Source organism: Podarcis liolepis, assembly GCF_965112155.1.
Source record: "Podarcis liolepis genome assembly, chromosome: 15".
NCBI lineage: Eukaryota > Metazoa > Chordata > Lepidosauria > Squamata > Lacertidae > Podarcis > Podarcis liolepis.
In genome coordinates, this window is record NC_139566.1 from 27,301,435 (window position 1) to 27,321,121 (window position 19,687).

The following is a 19,687-nucleotide window of genomic DNA, read 5'->3' on the forward strand; positions in this document are numbered from 1 at the left end:
CTAATGAGCTGCCCTTAAGTGACACAATTGAAATCTCAAGACAGAGTAGAACATCCATGATCAAAACTAAAAATTTCCAGCAACACTTGCTTCAGGCCCTGTTGGGGATGCTTTCTGATATTTACACAATCCTGTTTATCCAGCAAATCTGGTTGAAGCATCGGTAGACAGCATTTACTCAAGGCAGGTAAGATCAAAGTGCCCCCCATATGCAACCTTTTAAATATGTTCCAACTTGATTTTAGCTTTTATTGCTGATTTACCTGCCTTGTTATTTTTTTAATGTTATATGTTTTGTTTGGACTCAAATATGAATGTGAAGCTTTGCCTCTATAGGCATCATTTTAAAATTACTTTTGCTGAACCACATTTGCCGCTTTAACAATTTCTTGTGCTGCAGCTGGGGATGGGCAGTAGATCAAGCATCTGCTTTGCATGCATGACTGCTGGGAGGAACGAGGCAATAAGAAATGCCATGGTGCATCTGTCCCAGCAAAACCAGACACCTTCATCTATTCCAGCTGCAACAAAACATGTCTCTCCTCTATCCATTTCTACAGCCACAGTAGGCATTGTAAATCCCTAACAGTTTGACTTCAGTCCCAAAGGCGCACTCTTCCATTGTTTCCTGAGACAGATGGATGCCCACCAGCTGACCCTTGGCTTCAGAGCACTGAACAGCATTAATGTGTTACCAACAGAGATTGTTGGTATTTGCTTGATTGCATTGATATTGTTGGTATTTGCTTGATTGCACAGTTAAACTATTGGACTTGCTCCAGCAGGAGACAGTGATGACCACTTTGATGGCTTTAAGAGAGGATTAGACAAATTCATGGCTACGTTCTGCTTCCAAAGCTGGAGACAGTAATGCTTCTGAATACCACTTGCTAGAAACTGCAGACAGGCAGAGTGCTCATGAGCTCAGGACTTGCTTGCCAGTTTCCCATAATGGGCATGTTATGAGAAAAAACTGCTCTTTTCCATTATGGGGTACCCAAGAACCCATAGAGTCCTTTTGTAGGTTCTCTATCGGTAGGAGAAAATAACAGAGACCAACTGGAGAATATTGAGAAGCAAAGCAGCAAGTAAGCCTGATCTTTATTAAAGCTGTTGCAACAGGGTGCTCCCCAACACACACAAGGCGGGGGGAGGGACCCTAAGTCATGCATGCAAGTTCTTATATAGATTGCCTGCCCTGGAGTCCAAGACCACCCCCAGAAACATCATACATACATCACAGAAAGAGCGGACTGCCACAGAAATCTGAGGGCATTGTTTTTTTCTCTTGTCTGCTAGGTTGCTTGACTGAATTACCTGGGCATCCTGGCCACTCTTTTGTTACTTCAACTCCTGAATCCAGGTCACAGGTCACAGGCTCACATACTATTCATATCTTAAATGTGACCTTAAGACAGGATTTGTGAGAGAGACAATGGGGAGATTTCCCATTTCCGTCGACCTTGCAGATAAATATTTGAGGTCATTTTGGGAGAGAAAAAAATGGTTTCAGGACTTTTCTGTGGGTTTCAGACATGTTGTTTACATATTTGTATGTGTTTGCTTGGTACATTTATGAACATCTATTTTATATATATAAGACCTTAAAATTCTTATAACAGGCATCTGGTGGACCACTGTGAGAACAGGATGCTGGATTAGATGGGCCATTGGCCTGATCCAGCAGAGCTCTTCTTATGCTTAATTCCCAGACAGTGTGAGAACTGTCAGTTCACTCCTACCTTCTTGATGTGTATGTTATTTGCAGTCATACCACACTTATGTGTCACATGGGGGTGTGGCTGTGCTGTAATGCACATTGCAGAGCCACATGATGTTCTGGACTAGAAAAGATTATCTCAGAGAGGAGCTGAGAACAATTTTACAGCAAAGGCAGGGAAACATTTTTCAGTAAGACAGCTGCATTCAATTCTGGGTAAGCTTCCAGGGGCCTTTGTTGGGTAGGGCCAGAGGCAAAGGTAGCCGTGATCAGAAGCAAACATTTGGCTGGGCAAGGAATGGGAATTTTACTTTTGTACTCTAGGCTAGCTTTTTCACAACCATACACCCTCTGTTCTCCATTAAGGCAAGCAAGAAGTATGATAATTAATCAAGGTCATATTCTAGCTGGGCACATTTTTTTGAGGTGAGTGTGATGCTGGGCCAGGGAGGGTTTTGTGACCTGGGGAAAGTGTCCCAATGGGCCAGGCAGTTAAGTTTTCCCAGCTGCCCTGCTAGTCCTACAGCCCAGAGGTAGGGGCCAAACCTCATCCGCTAATAATAATAATTTATTATTTATACCTCGCCCATCTGGCTGGGTTTCCCCAGCCACTCTGGGCGGCTTCCAATAAAACACTAAAATACAATAACCTATTAAACATTAGATGCTTCCCTAAACAGGGCTGCCTTCAGATGTCTTCTAAAAGTTTGGTAGTTATTTTTCTCTTTGACATCTGGTGGGAGGACGTTCCACAGGGCGGGTGCCACTACCAAGAAGGCCCTCTGCCTGGTTCCCTGTAACTTGGCTTCTTGCAGTGAGGGAACCACCAGAAGGCCCTCGGCGCTGGACCTCGGTGTCTGGGCAGAATGATGGAGATGGAGACGCTCCTTCAGGTATACTGGACCGAGGCTGTTTAGGGCTTTAAAGGTCCGCACCAACACTTTGAATTGGGAATCGGTAACATACTGGGAGCCAGTGTAGGTCTTTCAAGACCGGTGTTATATGGTCTCAGTGGCCGCTCCCAGTCACCAGTCTAGCTGCCACTCATGAGACAACCACCTGTGATCTCCTCTCAGGTAAGAGAGGGCACCACCTAACTCCACAAGGCAGGGAGCCTCTGAACACTTTACTTACTATCTATTAAAACATTTCTATACCTCCTACCATATTAGACTGTATGCATTACAACAAAAAGAGAGATATAACAACAGTATCCAAAAGCAACAACATACAGCTAACAGTTGAAGGAGCACTCCGAATCACAAAGTAAATACATTCTGCACATGCTCAGGAACACTGTTCTCTCTGGTTTTATACATGCATAAGCTCAGAAGCATTCAGCTTGAAGAAGTGCATTCCAGAACGTCTCTCTCCCAGTTCTTCAGAGAAATATTGCTGTTTGCTGACGCACCCGCCGAGCTGCGGCTTGCCTGGTCCTGCAAGGGCGCCACCAGCAGCACCACCTCCTAGCCCTCCGCCTCGTAGTCCGTCTGGCTGACCAGGCCCCGTCGCCACGGTAACGGACGCCGGCGCGGTGCATGCCGGCCCGCAACAAAATGCAACAATAAAACTCTACGGGAGGCTCAGGAGAGACGGCCAATAGTCTCAGAGGAGTATTGTTGTCGTGGCCAATGGCAGCTGGCGGCGAGCTGGGCTGGGCGTGGCCGCTGCCGGCGGGCGGAGGGCGTGGCCGGAGCTTCCAGGCGGCACTCGAGGCTTGTTCGCGGGCGAAGGCAGAGGCGAGGCGCGCGCGGGTTTCCTCAGCTCGTTACGCGACGGGGGCAGCCTCCGGAGGAGCGCCGAGGTGACAACTTGCTCGTCCGCTCCACCAACGTCCCTGCCCGTCGCCGTCGTCGTTCTCTGAGGAGGAAGCAGGCGCAGGAGCCGCCGCCAACCAGAAGCACACGGTGAGGGGCGGCGGCGGCGAGGTTTTTAAGCGGGGAAATTATAATGGCGTCGGCAGAGATGATGGGAGGGGGCGGTTGGGGACATTATTAATATGAGGAGAGTCATAGCGTGATTCCGGCCATGTGTCGGTTGGCTTCTGTGGGACCGTCTAGAGACCGTTAGAAAATGATCTATAAAGTGACATTACGGTTACTTGAACTGTCGAGGAGGAGACGATGGGGGGGGTGAGGGGGAGACGACATTATTATCATGATAAGTAATAAAATAGTAGTTCGGTATGTAATTCTGGCCTTTAAAAAGTTGGGTTCTGCGAGCTGCCCAAAAGCCGTTTGAAAATACAGATTAATATTAGTGCGGTGCAAGGATTGCTGAGGTGGAGGAGGCGATGGGAGTGTGGGGGGCGTGTGGGGGAAGAAACGGTATTATTATTATTAGTATAGCTTGCAATTCTGATCCTATAAAAGTTGGGTTCTCTGGAATGTTCACAGGCCGTTTGAATAATTCTAATACGGTACAAAATTTAAATGGCGTTTTAAAAACCCATTAAAGCAGGTCATGATTATCAGTTGGTTATTTGAGTTATTGAATACGTTTGTGTTCTGCTCATATATAAGTTGGGCCCTCAGAAAATGTAAAATGTAAACTTATTTTGTTTGGTGGGGGGAGAAACCCCTTGGGAGGAGTTATAAATAAATCTGCGCAACTGAATCGGAATCATGGGTAATCGTTCTTCCATTTCATTTATTATAGATTTTGATTTCTCGTAAAGTTGGGTTCTCTGGGCAGTTTTACAGACAATTAAAAGACATAATAATGCAAAACTTTAAAAAAGTTTTAAAATAAATGAATTCCTTAAGTTTGTGAAATTTAAATTAGGGGGGGTGGCATTAGAAAGTGGAATAGAAATGACTTTTAAGCATGGTACATAGTGTTGGCATCATGAAGGGTTCCGGAGAACTTGGATGCTTGCAAGCTTATTTTGCAACCTTTTAAATAAGTGTTTTGGCCAACTGCATTTTGGACAGTTATCCTCTTTTCCCCACCTCATGTGAACATGCACAGTTGGCTGATTTTGCTGCTCCTGGTTTTCTTACATTATTTTGAATGAACACTCAAACTGGGGAGCCCTGTAGTGAGTTTGTAGGTCACCTGATGGAGGAGGAGGAGGATTTTGCTGTTGCACCTTTTTTTTTTTTGCTTTGAGTTGCAGCCTAATTTTTAGATTCTACAGAGAGAAATTAAAAAAAGAAATGCTTGAAAGTATTCTTAAATAGTTTTGTGCCATGTGGGGTCCAACTATTGAGATAAAAGAGAAACCACAGCCAGCTCCTATTTGGTTTGCAATGAATAACTAGGGAAGGGAATAAATAGGAGGTGAAGTAACAGGAGTACGTTTTCTGAATATGTTGTTGGGCGTATATTTTTCAAGATGGGTAGGATTTGTGGTGGATTGCACTGTATTGCTGTATTATCTAGTGTGCTGGGTATTGTGTAATTCCTACTCTCTCAAGACACTGACACTTAAGTCTGGTGTGTGTATATGGGAGAGACAAGGCTTACTTAAAAGGCATAGTATGATTGTGTGGGTGTGGCAAGGAATCTCTGAAGCCTTGTGGGTAAAATGGGCAAATTAGGGAGGGTGCTAAATGTCTAATGATGTGCAAATATTGTTGGGAGGGGTGATGGTGGGAAAGTTTCTGATGAAGACATTATCAAAATTTTTGTAGCTCTGCAAAGCATTGTACAACTTCTTTAAACTAGTCCCCGTGTCCAACCCTGCAATTTTGTATTTTTTAAAAATAGAACAATAAAGTCCCTTAACTGCATCATTTAATTTCGGAAATAACCTTAAAATAATGTGCTAGATGTTGTGTGACTTGAAGCAATACAGAAAAAGAGTTTGGAGAAGAAAGGAATCAAAATAATGTAGGAAGAGTTGGGAATCCTGTTTGATGGGAGGGAGTCCTCTTGCGAGCTGTACAAAGGGTATCTTGTGGGCAAATAGTTCTAGGATGTAAGAAAATGTGGAATTTCTGCTTGAGGGTGAAGACAGTTAAGTCTGTGGGTATAAGTGATGAGAATACCTTGGTCTGCATTCCTGGAGGTGGGTGGGGCAACTCAAGACATCTGTGGCCAATTAGGTCCTCCTATAATGAGCCAAGCTCAGCAAAAGGTGTCTGCAACACACTGCATTTGTTCCGTCTAATTTAAGTAGTGTGTAGGTTGTTCAGCTCAACCCCCAAGGTGGGGTCTGTGTTTTACTGAAGTACATCTGGCACACAAAGTGTTGAGCATATTGGTCTCTTCTTGCAGAAATAATTTATATGTTTGATCTTACATGCTTGATTTGTTAAAACAGTGGGAGGAGATAAACTGCATGTATATTCATTAGCTCATCAGAAATACGAACAGATGGTTCAACTTTGTGTCTCCAGAACAAATTCTGGAGTGTGTTTATGAGAGTGGCTGAATGGTTCTGGAAATTAAGCCATTATACAGTAAAGACTTTTAGCTGGTGTAGTGTATGGATCTACCAGCACAGGTTAACATTTTGAATTCTTGTCCATTGTGCTTTGTAGGTAACCATGAGTGATCGAAAGGCCGTGATAAAGAATGCAGATATGTCTGAGGAGATGCAGCAGGACTCCGTGGAGTGTGCTACACAGGCCTTGGAAAAATACAACATTGAGAAAGATATTGCTGCCCACATAAAGAAGGTAAAGCTTGATAATCGTTGCATGCTGCTAGTTTAGAATTCTTAGAGGAAGAGGAAAATTCAGACTGAGGGAGGGAACAGTTAAAATTATTTCTAACTAAACATGTGTCCACAGATTTCTTAACTGGCAAAGCTGATTTTGTATGTGTAGGAGTGTTCTGGCCTGCCAGGGAATAGTTGGACATTTTCCTGCATTTCCTTCACAGCCTAGTCTATGTGGGTGGTCTAACTGCATGTCTGTGTTCCTAGAGGGTTGTCAAGCATCTGTGATCTTCTGACTTTGGCAGAGCTTGCAAGAAGCTTGCCAGATCTGCTGTGACAGTGGGCAAGCTTATATCTGCATAAGTAAGACAGTGTGGAAGCATACACATTTGTTCCTCGAAGATGAGAAAAGTACAAAACCTTAAAACATTCCTTAGCATAGCTCTTAACAAGTTGTAGCAAGATACACCCTGTATTTGCAACAGTGCTATTCAACAATTCAGCACTATGAAGGCAAGCCACAGCAAGCCTCATGGTTGGTTGCTACCATCTTCTGCAGCATGACTTTGAAGAGTTTGGTAGCCCTTGCTTCTATTTTAACCTAGCCTCAATTTGGTATGATGATCACTTGGAAATACCGTTTAGTTTTAGCTATAATTATGATTAGTGGAAACAGGTTGGTTTCAAATCAAAAAAGGCTTTTTTCATTAACCAGTTAAGATTAACCACAATTCAAGGTTTGAGTGCAACAGTAAATTGTAGTTACTGTATTTTTCGTCCCATAGGACGCACCTAGTTTTTTTTGGGGGGGGGGAATAAAGGGAAAAAAATTCCCCTTTATTTCCCCCCCAAAAGCAGGTCGGGGAAACAGAACCAGGTCGAGGAACAGCGGGATGGTGGCGCTGCGCCTCCCTGCTGTCCCCCGAGCTTGTGGGGCTGGCCGATGTCTGCCCCTCGCGCTGGGCAGCAGGCTGCTATCCGCAGTGTGGGGAGCCTTGCGGGGAGCTCCTGCAAGGCTCCCCATGCTGCGGATGTCTGCCTGGCGCGGGGGGCGCTCTGCTTCAGGGTGCCCCTCGCGCTGGGCAGCAGGCTGCTATCCGCAGCCTAGACATCCCTGCCGGACCTCCCGTAGGGCTGCCTAGGCTGCAGATGTGTTCCTGAAGCCTGGAGAGCGAGAGGGGTCGGTGCGCACCGACCCCTCTCGCTCTCCAAGCTTCAGCAAAAGCCTGCATTCGCCCCATAGGACGCACCCAGATTTCCCCTTCATTTTTGGAGGGGAAAAAGTGCGTCCTATGGGGCGAAAAATACGGTAATTGAATCAGCTTGATGGCACACTGAAAGAGGTGCTAACTTACAGTTTAATAGTGTACAAACCTGGCCACTCAGACTGTTTTGCATATGGGCTGGGGGAGAAAGAATGTGGTAGACACTCAAGACTTGCTGCATTAGCCACTATACGTTTAGGATTGGTCTGATTCAGGGGTCGGCAACCTAAGGCCCATGGACCCCCACACCTGCTTAGGGACCCGTGCTGCCCATTCTCCTCCTGCTCCGTGCCAAAAGGAGCCCTGGAAATAGCGTTTGTGCATGCGTGCGCACACACTCCAGCCCACCACAGCGTGTGCGGGACCGTGAACCAGCCCAAGCCACAAAAACTTTGCCTTTTTAAGTACACCATATCCTGGTCGCACCATCTCCCCAAAACTTTAGGATTGGCTAATACTGTCATAGTTGCTTTGACGGGGTTTTCATTGCATGCCATTACTTAACTTAAGTCATTTTGAAAATTATTTACCATGAATTAAATTCTTACCAAATCTTGTGAGGTACAAAGTGAAGTAGATTCTTTATTGTTCCATAGACATTACTCTCTTAAGTTAGTTGAATTAAGAACCCACACTTAAATAGATAGCACAGAGGAGTATTATACTACTAATTATTAGTTGTATATGTGCAGGTGCTGCTATCCACATTCTTGCGATGCGAAAATTCACTTATCCTTCTGCCCAAACCTTGCTATGAGCACCGTAGACTCAGATATCCAAAGAACTGACTTCCTTGCTGGTTTGTGCTTTGCTAGTTGGCAACAGCCATTTTTGGGAAGAAACCAGAGAGAGAGGAAGTGGGGAGCCAAGAACAAAGGAATTGGGGCAGGGGAGACCCAAACTTGGGTCTCCAGCTGATTTTGGACTGCAACTCTCATCATTCCTACATAGTAGGACCACTAGTCAGGGATGATGGGAACTGTAGTCCAAGAGCAGCTGGAGATCTAAGTTTGGGAAACCCTGCGTTAGGCAAATCTGTTTTTTTCCTCTGTTCTCTTGCAGATTAGCTGCATACATTTCAGGAACTTTGGGCGGGGGGTTGGACAAATCCCGAATTAGAAATATTTCCATAGGAAATGATGAAATGGTGGACTTTGTTACAAAAGTAGGACCTGTGCGTAACTTCTCTTCCTAAACCCAGATAGCCTGAACGTCTGTATGGGTTGCTTAGAATATCCCTACAGCACTTCTCAAGCTACTTGCTCCAAAATAGTCCAGTTAATGTCAGTATGTTATTATGGTTTCAATGTGATTTGTGGACTGCAGTCTTCCCTTGTCTCATACATGGCAAGAACAAAAGTTAAGTCACTGGGCTATGTTGCTGCATGTTTCTTGTATGTATAGCTCAAGAGGTTAGAAGACTGCATTCCATATTCTTTCCAAATACATGAGTGAAGCTGTTCACTTGAGAAGCTAAGCTATTAAGTTATTCTCTTTCAGGAGTTTGACAAGAAATACAATCCTACTTGGCACTGCATTGTGGGAAGAAATTTTGGCAGCTATGTGACTCATGAGACCAAACACTTCATCTACTTCTACCTGGGTCAAGTTGCCATTCTCCTCTTCAAATCCGGTTAGAACATGGGACTGTTCCACCCCAAACATGCATTTGGTTACAGGACTGCACGCTAATTCCAAATAGACTGAAGTCTTCAGCCTTCCCCAGGGAACATACCTTGATCTTCAAGCCTTTTGTTGTTTTAATGGACAGGTACTCCTCTGTACCATTTTGTGTTTTTGTTGTGGCCATAAAAAAATAGCAAAAAAGTAATCTTGTATGTATTTTCTTTCCAAAAAGCAACCCACAAGTCCTAATTTTCTAATAAAACCTTTGGGCATACATTCAGTCTTTAAGAGCTTGTTCTAATACTTCCATATTTGGCCAACTCTCCTATGACTACCAGCTTTGCACTGCAGACTTGAAGTAGCAAATTATTTGCCAAAATCAGGGGTGACTAACTTGTGGCCTTCTGGATGTTTCAGATTACAACCCCCATTAGGATGTTTCAGATTACAACCCCCATTAGAGATTGGTGTGAGTTTGAATCCAAAAACATCTGGAGACCATAGTTTTCTATCTACTGAATGAACTAGATTTGCCTTTGGCAAAACAGCGCTAGCATTGGAGCCAATAGGACCTGTAAACTATTCCCTGTGTTGCATCTGATTCTTAAGAATATTTACTTGTAAAATGACATAACTGACTCATCCAGTGGGACTTTCAAGCAAGTATGTACGAGGTTGCATAAGCTTATGCATAAATTGGAAGGGATCCCAGTGTGTTCATTGTCTTTACAAGTAATTTTGCATGAGACTGCAATCTAGGGTGTATCTAACGCCTGCAAAGATGATCTTTACTCACCAGTATGCATGCTTTGATGATTAATGCAGTGTACAAAAGGAACAACTGAATTTAAATTACATTCTGGTCAGTGTGATTCTTTAGTTAAAAATATGTGCCAGACTTGTTGTCGCCTCTGAAAATGTTCAGTGATGCCTGGTTATTTAAATTCCAATATGGAATATTTTAATACATAACATTCTAACAATGTAATCAAAAGCATTTACAATACTTGTTCCCAGTAGCATACTTGCACTGTTTTTTTGGGCATCATAGTACTTATGGCAGGGCATCTTGATGTAAGGAACAGGGCTAGAATGCCTGTCTAAAGCCCAAGGAATAAAACATACCACTGCTTGGAAAAAGAATTATCACCTAGCTTAGCAGGATGTGCAACTCCTGCTTGTTTCACTGACATGTCAGATCTCCTTTTCCCACAATCCAAATCAAGCATTTTACGAAGACCTGTTGTTTTGTACACTAGAGTGCATGCTCAACTTTTCCATTGAAAATATTTGCAACTTCGGAGAATGCAACATTAATTTGTAATAGGTTGGTAGCTCTTTGGTAGTTAAGATTTTTTTTTTTTTTGGCAGTGGCTGCTACTACTTTTCATTGCAAATATATCACTTGGTGGTAGTCATGCAAGCTCATCTCCTGTTCTTTTCAGGGGGGGTAGATGGGAGGTCAATAGCATCCAGACTGGAAAATTATTTGCATCTTCTGGTGTTGAAGTAAAGGCCAGCCCAGAAAATCATTTAACTGCAGAGTTAGAAGGGACACGGAGAATCATCTAGTCCAACCTATGCAATGCAGGAATATGCAGCTGTCCTATATGGGGATCGAACCTGCAGCCTTGGTTTTATCAGCACCATGCTCTAACCAACTGAGCTATCCAGCTTTCACTGTAGGTGTAAGTACAGAGACCCAATGTGCACCTCCATCAAACTTTAAATACTGTATGTAGTTTGTGCAAATGCTTGCTCCTCTGTGCTAGTTACTCCTCTTTCTAATGTAGATATTCAATCCTGCCAAAAGTGATGATGGAGGGCGGGCAGTCCATGAAGACTTACTGCCACTCAACAGAATCCAGGGGCTTGGGTTCAGGAGATGCAGCACTACACCAAGAATGGCAGTGCCCAAGCTTTCTTCACATACGGGAACATTTATGTAACTCTTCACACTTGAATTTATTGTAATCATGCAGTACCACATACATGATGCTACTATTTAAAGGATGGGGGGGCAGCTCCTTAACCTCATGGTAGAGTTTTTTTAAGAGAAGAAATAACATGGTAGTTACTGTAGTTACACATGCTTACATTACAGCAGGAGATGAGGATTATGTGTGTCTTGCCATAGACCTGGGTATAGAGCAGTATATAAATTCAATAAATAATAGACTTTACAGATTAGGACCTCCATCTTGGTAATTATAGGGTATGTGTCCTCTACACAGAGGCTACATCCATTTTGAGGTTCAAACAAATTACAAGTCTTATTTCAATGAAACAAAAGAAATTTGAAAATTAATATATATTTTTAATAAATACAGCAAAAAATCTGGTGCTTCAGTGACTTTTACCCAGTAAGTGCAGACCTCTTTTTTTTTAAGGCTAGTTGGTGCCACACATGGCTACACAAAAGGTGGTTGACATGATTGAAATAGGAAATTACTTGAGTCTTAAAATGCAGCTGCCCTCATGAACAGAACTGCCTAAACCCATCAGATTTTTAAAAAATTCTCACTGAAATAAAAGTCCCATCTTTCAGTGGTTCACGTGTTGTTCCCTAGCAAGATGAGGCAGATGCTTGCCCAGCTGTCACATGACTACAGCAGCAGAATACAGCAGCTGACTGATAACTGAAATTTAATTCCCCAAGGGATTAGTGTGCTTTGATGGCATGATGCCGAGTGTGTTGCAAGGCCATAACCATTTGAATTTGGCCATCAGAGTTCAGTCCACCATTTTAAAACTTGTACACTGTAAGATGAAAGTCATAACTTGAAGCCGGAGTGAATAGCCACAATGCCTGAACCCAGGTTCTGATAGTCCACCTTCAGAAAGCCTGCATCTTCAATCATCTCCTTGAATTCTACCTGAAATGCAACAATGGTGATACTGTCAATAAATGATGAAACTCTGCAGGATTCCCGAACATTTCACAGTGCACCTCACCTGGGACACTTGCTGTGTACAATCCTAGGAAGTACAATTGCAACCTCAATGTTTATAGACTTAAAAGGATTTATTTTTTTACCTGGGACGGAAAGCGCCTGATGCTTTCTACGAGATACTGGTAGGATTTCCAGTCACCAGCAATAACCTCGCCCAGCACAGGGATAACCTGGAAGCTATACAGATCATACAGACTGCAAAGGGAGGAAAAACACCAGTAGGTTAATACAGATAATACAGATCAATCTCCTTTCTTGCCATTTGAAACATTTGAGTCCTAGCCCTTCGAAGCAGCATAAAGCAAGCTTGTTCCATCTTCCATGTGACAACCCTTTATATATTTGAAGATGGCTATCATAATATCGCCTCTCAATCTTCTCCAGGCTAAACATACCCAGCTCCCTCAAACCTTCCCCACAAGGCTTGGTTTCCAGACCCTTTATCTTACTGGTTGCCTTCTGCACATCTTCCAACTCGTCAATATCCATTTTAAACTCTGCTGCCCAGAACTGTACAAAATACTCCAGGTGGGGTCTGACCAAGGCAGAACAGAGTGGTACTTCAAGGCTGGCCAGCCCTTCAAGGGCCACATGCCACCAAACGCACACATAGACCACACCATACTTATCCCCGTTATAGTGCTGGACTAAGGTGGTTTAAACCTCTCTTCCTAGCCCAGTGCTGCAATGGAGAGTGCACAGGAGAAAAGACAGTAACTGCCTTCTCCAGTGCTATGATAAGAGGAAGATGGGGGCTGGGGGGCCCTTCATCTGCCAATCCAAAGTCCCATCAGCCCCTGCCTGCACAGCCATCCTGCAAGCTCCAGAATCCTATGTCCCAACCGGGGATGATGGGAGTTGTAATTCAAAACATCTGGAGGTAAACAACATTTGCTTAAGGGGATGAAAAAGAGAATCTCTAACCCAACCTGGAAATGAAGGAGTTGTTGACATGACTGAATTCTAGGCAGAGGAATCTCCCTCCTGGTTTCAGGACTCGATAAGCCTCCTGAAGAGCCTGGAAAAAAACGGTGGAATGAAGAAGACATTAAGTATATTTATGATGCTTCACACAGTGCTATTCTGAGATCCAGAACATGGATTTGGCAAGGCAAGTTGTGTTCATGTTAATAAACACACTAAATACAATTTAAGAACCGTTGCAAACTCTCAATATATACCAGCTGCCTTTAGAGACAGTGACTGCCAGTTTTGAGCAAGTGAGAAGCAAGCAGCTGAATCCTAGGCTGCTATTCCTTTTGCCAGTCCCTGTTTTCCAGGCCTCCACTGCCTTCCCTCTCAATTTAATGATGTCCACCTAAAAGCTTTATTTTTGCAGCAAGAGAAATAAAATCAAGAGAAATGAATATAGTTAAATGGATTCTTCAGGTAGCAGCTGGAAGAAGCTAGCCGGAAATGTAAAAATAGGGTAAGCTATGGTGGAAACTCAATCTATGAGAAAGGGAGGGGGGAGCCCCACCTGACAAAGCATCAAGGTATTGAGCAAGTTAGGCACCTGTGCAAGTTTGGTAACAGGACAAGGAGACCCAGGGCAGACTACTCTCTCATTTAGCCTTTTTTTCCTCCTGAAGCTGATCATAATCTCAGCATTATATTGACTCGTTCTCGTAAATCCCAAGTCCTCAAGTAAAGAAGCTCAATGAATAACAACTAGGATGATTTTAGAAGCTGACTAAGCAAATACATGGGCAGATAATGAGCATGTACTACATCCAGCATTAGAGAGAGTATGCCTCTCAATACCAGTTGCTGGAGAGCATATGTGCTGTTGTGCTCAGGTTCTGCTTGCCGAATTCCCATAGGCATGTGGTTGGACACTATGAGGCCAGGATAGTAGGCTAGATTGTCTGATCCAGTAGGGCTCTTGTGCTGTTACCCCTCTCAATAATAATAAACACAGGAAAGCAATACCCTTCTCTCCCAGAGGCAAATGACTAAGCATTGGAAACAGAACGGTTGACTACACAGGGGTCAGCAAACGTTTTCAGCAGGGGGCCAGTCCACTGTCCCTCACACCCTGGGGGGGGGCAACTATATTTTTTGGGGGGGGGGGAATGAACGAATTCCTATGCCCCACAAATAACCCAGAGATGCATTTTAAATAAAAGGACACATTCTACTCATGTAAAAACACGCTGATTCGCAGACCATCCGCGGGCCAGATTTAGAAGGCGATTGAGCTGGATCCAGCTCCTGGGCCTTAGTTTGCCTACCCATGGATTACATGGACCTCGCTCTAATCCAGCAGAGCAAACTGTTGTGTTCTTCAAAGAGTAGAATCCAGCAAAATCTGACCAATGCTCACCTGGTCTATATGAGTGACATTCCGGATACCAAAGGCAATTGTGTATATGTCAAAACTGTCATTGTTGAAGGGCAACTCTTCAGCATCTCCAAGCACCCAGGATAATCCTTTGAAAGAATGTAAAGGGAAACTGCTCAGTGGCACACCCTAAGCAACTTTCAGGAAGGCTGTGTCATCAAAGGAAACCAGACTGCTAGGAAAGTATCTACCCTCGTTTACAGGCAAAAGTCAACTTAAAGCAAACCAACACAAGAGGGCACACATGTATGGAGTAAAGCTTAAAAAGACACTGCTGTAGCTGTCGTATTCCATACAAACATATGAAAAGCCTGCTAGATCTGGTCAACCAGATGCCTGTGGAAAACCAGCAAGCAGGATTCAAGCACTCTCCCCTTTTGTGGTTTCCAGGAACTGGTACTCAGAAGCATTGCTGCCTTCAACCGTAGAGCTGAGCACAGCCTTCATGGCTAGTTTCTCCTCCATGAATTTGTCTAATTCTTTTTTAAAAGCCATCTGGTAGGTGGCTATCACTGCCTATTGTAGGAGTGAGTTGCACAGTTTAACTAGATGCTGTGTGAATAAGTCCTTTATCTGCCCTGAATCTTCCAATATACAGCTTCATTGGGTGCCTGTTAAGTTCTAGTAATAAAATCATAGACTTGGAAGCGACCCCAAGGGTCATCTACTCCCTGCAATGCAGGAATCTCAACTAAATGTGAGGGAGAAAACTATTTCTCAATCCACTTTCTTTATGCCCTGCATAATTTTAAATACTATCATGTCACCAGTCACTCACCTCTTCTCCATACCTTCAAAGAATAACTAATTGTTGCTAATTATAGACAGACATCATTCAGTATGCTGAGTGCTTATAGGCAGGATGCTTAAGAGCAGCCTTCACTGGCTGTGGCTGATGGGAATTGTAGTCCAACGTAACTGAAGTGTTCCAGGTTGACATATACTGTACAAGTAAAGGGGTAATCTGAGTAATGTAAGTTAAACTTTTTTCTAGTCAAAAGGGTGGGGCTTAGATGTTAAACTAGGCTATCCATACACGATTTCCATCCCTTTGCTGAAGTGCCAGTCTATTACCTTCAGAATAACCAAGGCGTTGTGATTTCTTCTTCCCAACCTTCAGCATCTCCTTGTTAATGTCACAAACCACCACATGGGATCCTCCCAGGGACTGATGATCCTCTTCATGGTAAAGCTTGGTAATCTCCTGCCACGATAAATTCTGATGGGATCTCAGCTGCTGCTGGATTCGTCGCTCCCGCTGGGAACGAACGTAATTGATAAACCGAAAGGCGATGTCTCCTGCATTAGTTTTGAAAGGAAGACTCACAATGTGGAATTCTTCCCTAAAATTCAATGCTTAATCATTGTAAGGGCACTAACGTACTACGCTAGGAGTTTCTGTAGTCATTCATTCTCAAGCTGCGTTCATTTATTCAACCTAGGAAGAACATTCAGCTCCAAATGCCAATTGTCCTGAGACTGTCCAGAGGGAAGCACAGTCCAATTTCAGCAGCACTCAGGAAAGGTTGTGCATCGGAAGCTGCCTTATGCTGAATCAGCCCATTGGCCCGTCTAGTTCAATGCTCCCTACGCTGTTTTGGCAATGGCTCTCCAGAGTTTCAAGCAGGGAGTCTCTCCCAGTCCTACCTGGAACCTTTTGAATGCAAAGATGATGCTTGAGCACTGAGTCAAGGCCCTTTCCCAAGCAACCAGAGGACTAAACGTTGCAGGGTAAAGCATGTGTGTGTTCATTATCTTGTATTATTGCAACCTTGTGCAAAACCAAGTTGAGAACCACTTGACGGAAAGTATTCTAAATAATAAAAAAGCACCATGTTCACCCACTTTCCCGAGGGTCATTCCCTTTGAGATTGTGTCACTTGGTGCCAAATAGATCTGCAGAGGATTGTACTACCGTTAATTACTTGTTTCAGTCATTAACAGCCCTTCATCAGAAGCTCCCAGGAATGTATACAGAAGTGTGAATAAACCAGCTTTCCCAACCTGGTGCTCTTCAAGTGATTTGGACCACTGCTACTGTCATTCTTGACCATTGGTCATGCTGGCCACGGCTAATAGGTGTTGTAGTCCAATGAAATCTGGAGGCCAGCAGGTTTTGGAAGGCTAGAATAACCCTGATTCGCACACAACATATAAATACAATTTAGAAACCAACAAATAACCTGAAAAACTAAAAAGTGAACAGGAAGGGTTGTAGCTCAGTGGTGGAGCATCTCTTTTTAATGCAGACAGTTCCAATTTCAATCCCTGACATCTCCTGGTAGGGCTGGGAGAGATGATACTTGAAACCCTGGAGAGCCATTGCTGTTGGTCAGCACAGACAGTTTTGACTAGTAGTCTGACCTGGCAAAAGGCAGCTTCCTATAATCCTAATACATTGCTCACCCCCAACTCCAGAGCAACAAGTTGAATAGCATTAATCTCTTCACAATACAGATTGTTGGGGATTGCTCACTTCCCAGAGGCTGCTACCAGTCAGGGTTGACAAATCTGAGCTAGGTGGACCAAGGCTCTGACTCTGTATAAGGCAACTTCTTAAGTTCCTAAAAAATAAATGACTATATACATGGTCTCAAATGTGGAGCTAAAGCTCCTTAAAAGATGCCTATGAACAACATGAGTCTCACCTGTCCCTCCAGCAACATCAAGCAACTGGCTTCCAGGGTATGGGTTCATTTGATGCAGCAGGTTGTCCTTCCAAAGACGATGGATTCCCAGACTCATTGAATCATTCATTAAATCATACTTCTTAGCCACATTTTCAAAAACCTGGTAAACTGAAAAAGATAGCTGCATCACTGATCATGATCAAATAATGTGTTGATTACATTGCCACATATTGCAAGATACTTTTTTCTTTTTTTCAGGGAAGGGCTGTAGCTCAATGGTAGAGTATCTGCTCTGGCAGATGCCGTTTTCTCTTCTAGATGGATTCCTGTCACTGCTCTGTTATACATTATCTATATGCAGCGGCGTAGCGTGAGTTGTCAGCACCCGGGGCAACGCAAGTAATTTGCGCCCCCTAACCCGGGGCAAGGCAAGTAATTTGCGCCCCCCTAACCCCTAACCTGTGAGTTGCCGCTGGCGCTGCCGCCCAAACGACGCCGCTTGCCCGGAGGAGGAGGGGGGCAGAGAGGCGAGGAAAATGCAACGGCCCAGCAGCTGCAGCAGCACCGGCGGAGGCGGGGCTGTGAGGAGGGGCTGCCTGGCGCGTCCTCCGCGGCAAGCGCTGAGAGCCGCTGCCTGCCGGGCGCCTTCAGCCCGGACGCGCGCACAGCTCATCGGTTCCGCGAGACATGTGGCTCCGCTACAGCCTGCGCCCGAGGCTCTTCGGCGACTCCTGAGGCAGCGAGCGCGCCCCCCCCAGATGTTGCGCCCGGTGCGGCCGGCACCCCTGGCACCCCCCACGCTACGCCACTGTCTATATGGGGCTGCCCTTGAAAATGGGCTGGAAACTGGTTGCTTCCAAATGCTACTGTGAGAATGCTCAAGTAGGTTCACACAATTTCTGAAAGCTTTCCCCCGTTACCTTTCCTGCCCCAATTTAAGGTGTTGACTTTAACATATAAAGCCCTAAATGACTTGAGACCTGGATCTTTGAAAGAGCACCTCTCCCAATATAAGTCTGCCTGTGCCCTTCTCATGGACCCACTTATAGGTGAGATATACTGTGTGATGATCTAGGATAAGACCTTTTCTGTGTTGACACTCAAACTACAGCATCCCCTCCCTCCTGTCAACTGGAGCCATCATTGGCTATCCTCCTGGAAAACTCAGTTCCTGCATGGTGTAAAACCAATTTGTTAGTCTTTAGTTTGCCGCAAGACTCTGTTGCATCACTGCATATTCAGTGTATGTTAAATCCCGATTAATTTTATACGTTTTGTTGTATGTCACTGAATCTTTATTTATTTGTTGTATATCAATATGTTGTATATTTATATGTTGTAAATTTGTTGTATAGTTGTATGTCACTGAATCTTTATTTTATTTATGCATTTGTTCTTCTAATCCTCCCAGGGTCACAAATGTGATAAAGGGCAAAATAAAATCATGGTGTTAATAGTTATAGTGTTAAACTAGGGCCTGGAATACCAGAGCTCAAATCCCCATTCAGCACTGGGTGACCCTTGGACCTCTCACAGGGTTGTATCCACAACTATATTTTACTCAGAGTAGGCCCACTGATTTTAGTGTAGTATAAATGTTATAATATTTTTTTTAAAAAGGATATTTATTCTATTGTAGTTTCATGCTACCTTTAATGTATGTGTTATTTATTTACTGTTGTAAGTCGCTCTGAGTTACTTTTGTAAAAAAACACAAAAAAGATTGACAATTTTAAACAAAACAAATACGTAAATTAACCCTCCGCCTCCGCTCAGCCGAGGCCTGGCTACTCCCTTCCGCCTAGCTCACCCTTCTCGCTTTTCTCTGACTCAGACACCGTCTGGAACCCGAAATGCGTCTCTCCGTCGGTGGCCGGGCGCTGTCCCCCGCTGCACAGGCCCCGAAGGAGGCGAAGAACCCTTTGCCCGCGGCAGCAGCCGTCCCAAACCCTGCGGGAGCCAACTACCATGGAGGCCGCCATCTTGCTAGGTGTCGCAATGGTTCTACGTCACCTTTCATTGTAGCTCCGCCCATTCTCAAAGGGATGCGGAGAGGGCGTGAACCAGGTGCACGGGCTCATTCCTCCTTAGACGCCGACGTCATGGGCATCGCCAACATCGGAGGGAATTGATGGGGCGTTTTCAAGACCGGTCTAACCACCGCTGTGAATTGCCATAGCTGTATAATAATGATAGCCACTGTTCAGACGTAATTAAGGCGTGGATGTAAAATTAGGTATCTCCTCTTATGCAAACGACATGTGAATTTGCTTAAGGCCAAAATCCCATGTGCAGTTTCTTGGGGCTTAATTCTTTGGCTGTCAGAAGAACTTACTTGCAAGTGTAACAAATGGGGTGTAAAAGATACAAAAGACTGGATTTATTTGGGCTTGTTTCTGAATAGATACATATACGGCTACACTGAAAATGCTAAATTATGTCTACTTCGGACGATGCAAATGCATCGTGATCGTCTTACCAACTTCTCATGATGAGATACAGTATGATGTGGTACCTAGTTTTACCACATCATGGAGGACTC

The 19,687-nt window shown here is 44.2% G+C and overlaps 2 protein-coding genes across 2 annotated transcripts; one reads left to right on the forward strand and one right to left on the reverse strand.

The window, feature by feature from the left end:
- Nucleotides 1-3,327: 3,327 nt before the first annotated feature.
- On the forward strand, nt 3,328-9,505 carry DYNLL1 (dynein light chain LC8-type 1). Its single transcript, XM_083478970.1, has 3 exons — nt 3,328-3,627; nt 6,208-6,345; nt 9,092-9,505. Exons 2-3 carry the CDS (start codon nt 6,214-6,216, stop codon nt 9,227-9,229), a joined length of 270 nt encoding a protein of 89 aa, XP_083335096.1. The 5' UTR covers nt 3,328-3,627; nt 6,208-6,213; the 3' UTR covers nt 9,230-9,505.
- Nucleotides 9,506-11,513: 2,008 nt separating this feature from the next.
- On the reverse strand, nt 11,514-19,319 carry COQ5 (coenzyme Q5, methyltransferase). Its single transcript, XM_083478852.1, has 7 exons — nt 18,956-19,319; nt 17,164-17,313; nt 15,590-15,814; nt 14,498-14,604; nt 13,101-13,189; nt 12,255-12,366; nt 11,514-12,093 (listed from the first exon to the last, which is right to left on the reverse strand). The coding sequence occupies exons 1-7, from the start codon at nt 19,125-19,127 to the stop codon at nt 11,992-11,994; spliced, it is 957 nt and encodes a 318-aa protein (XP_083334978.1). The 5' UTR covers nt 19,128-19,319; the 3' UTR covers nt 11,514-11,991.
- Between the last annotated feature and the right edge of the window lie 368 nt (nt 19,320-19,687).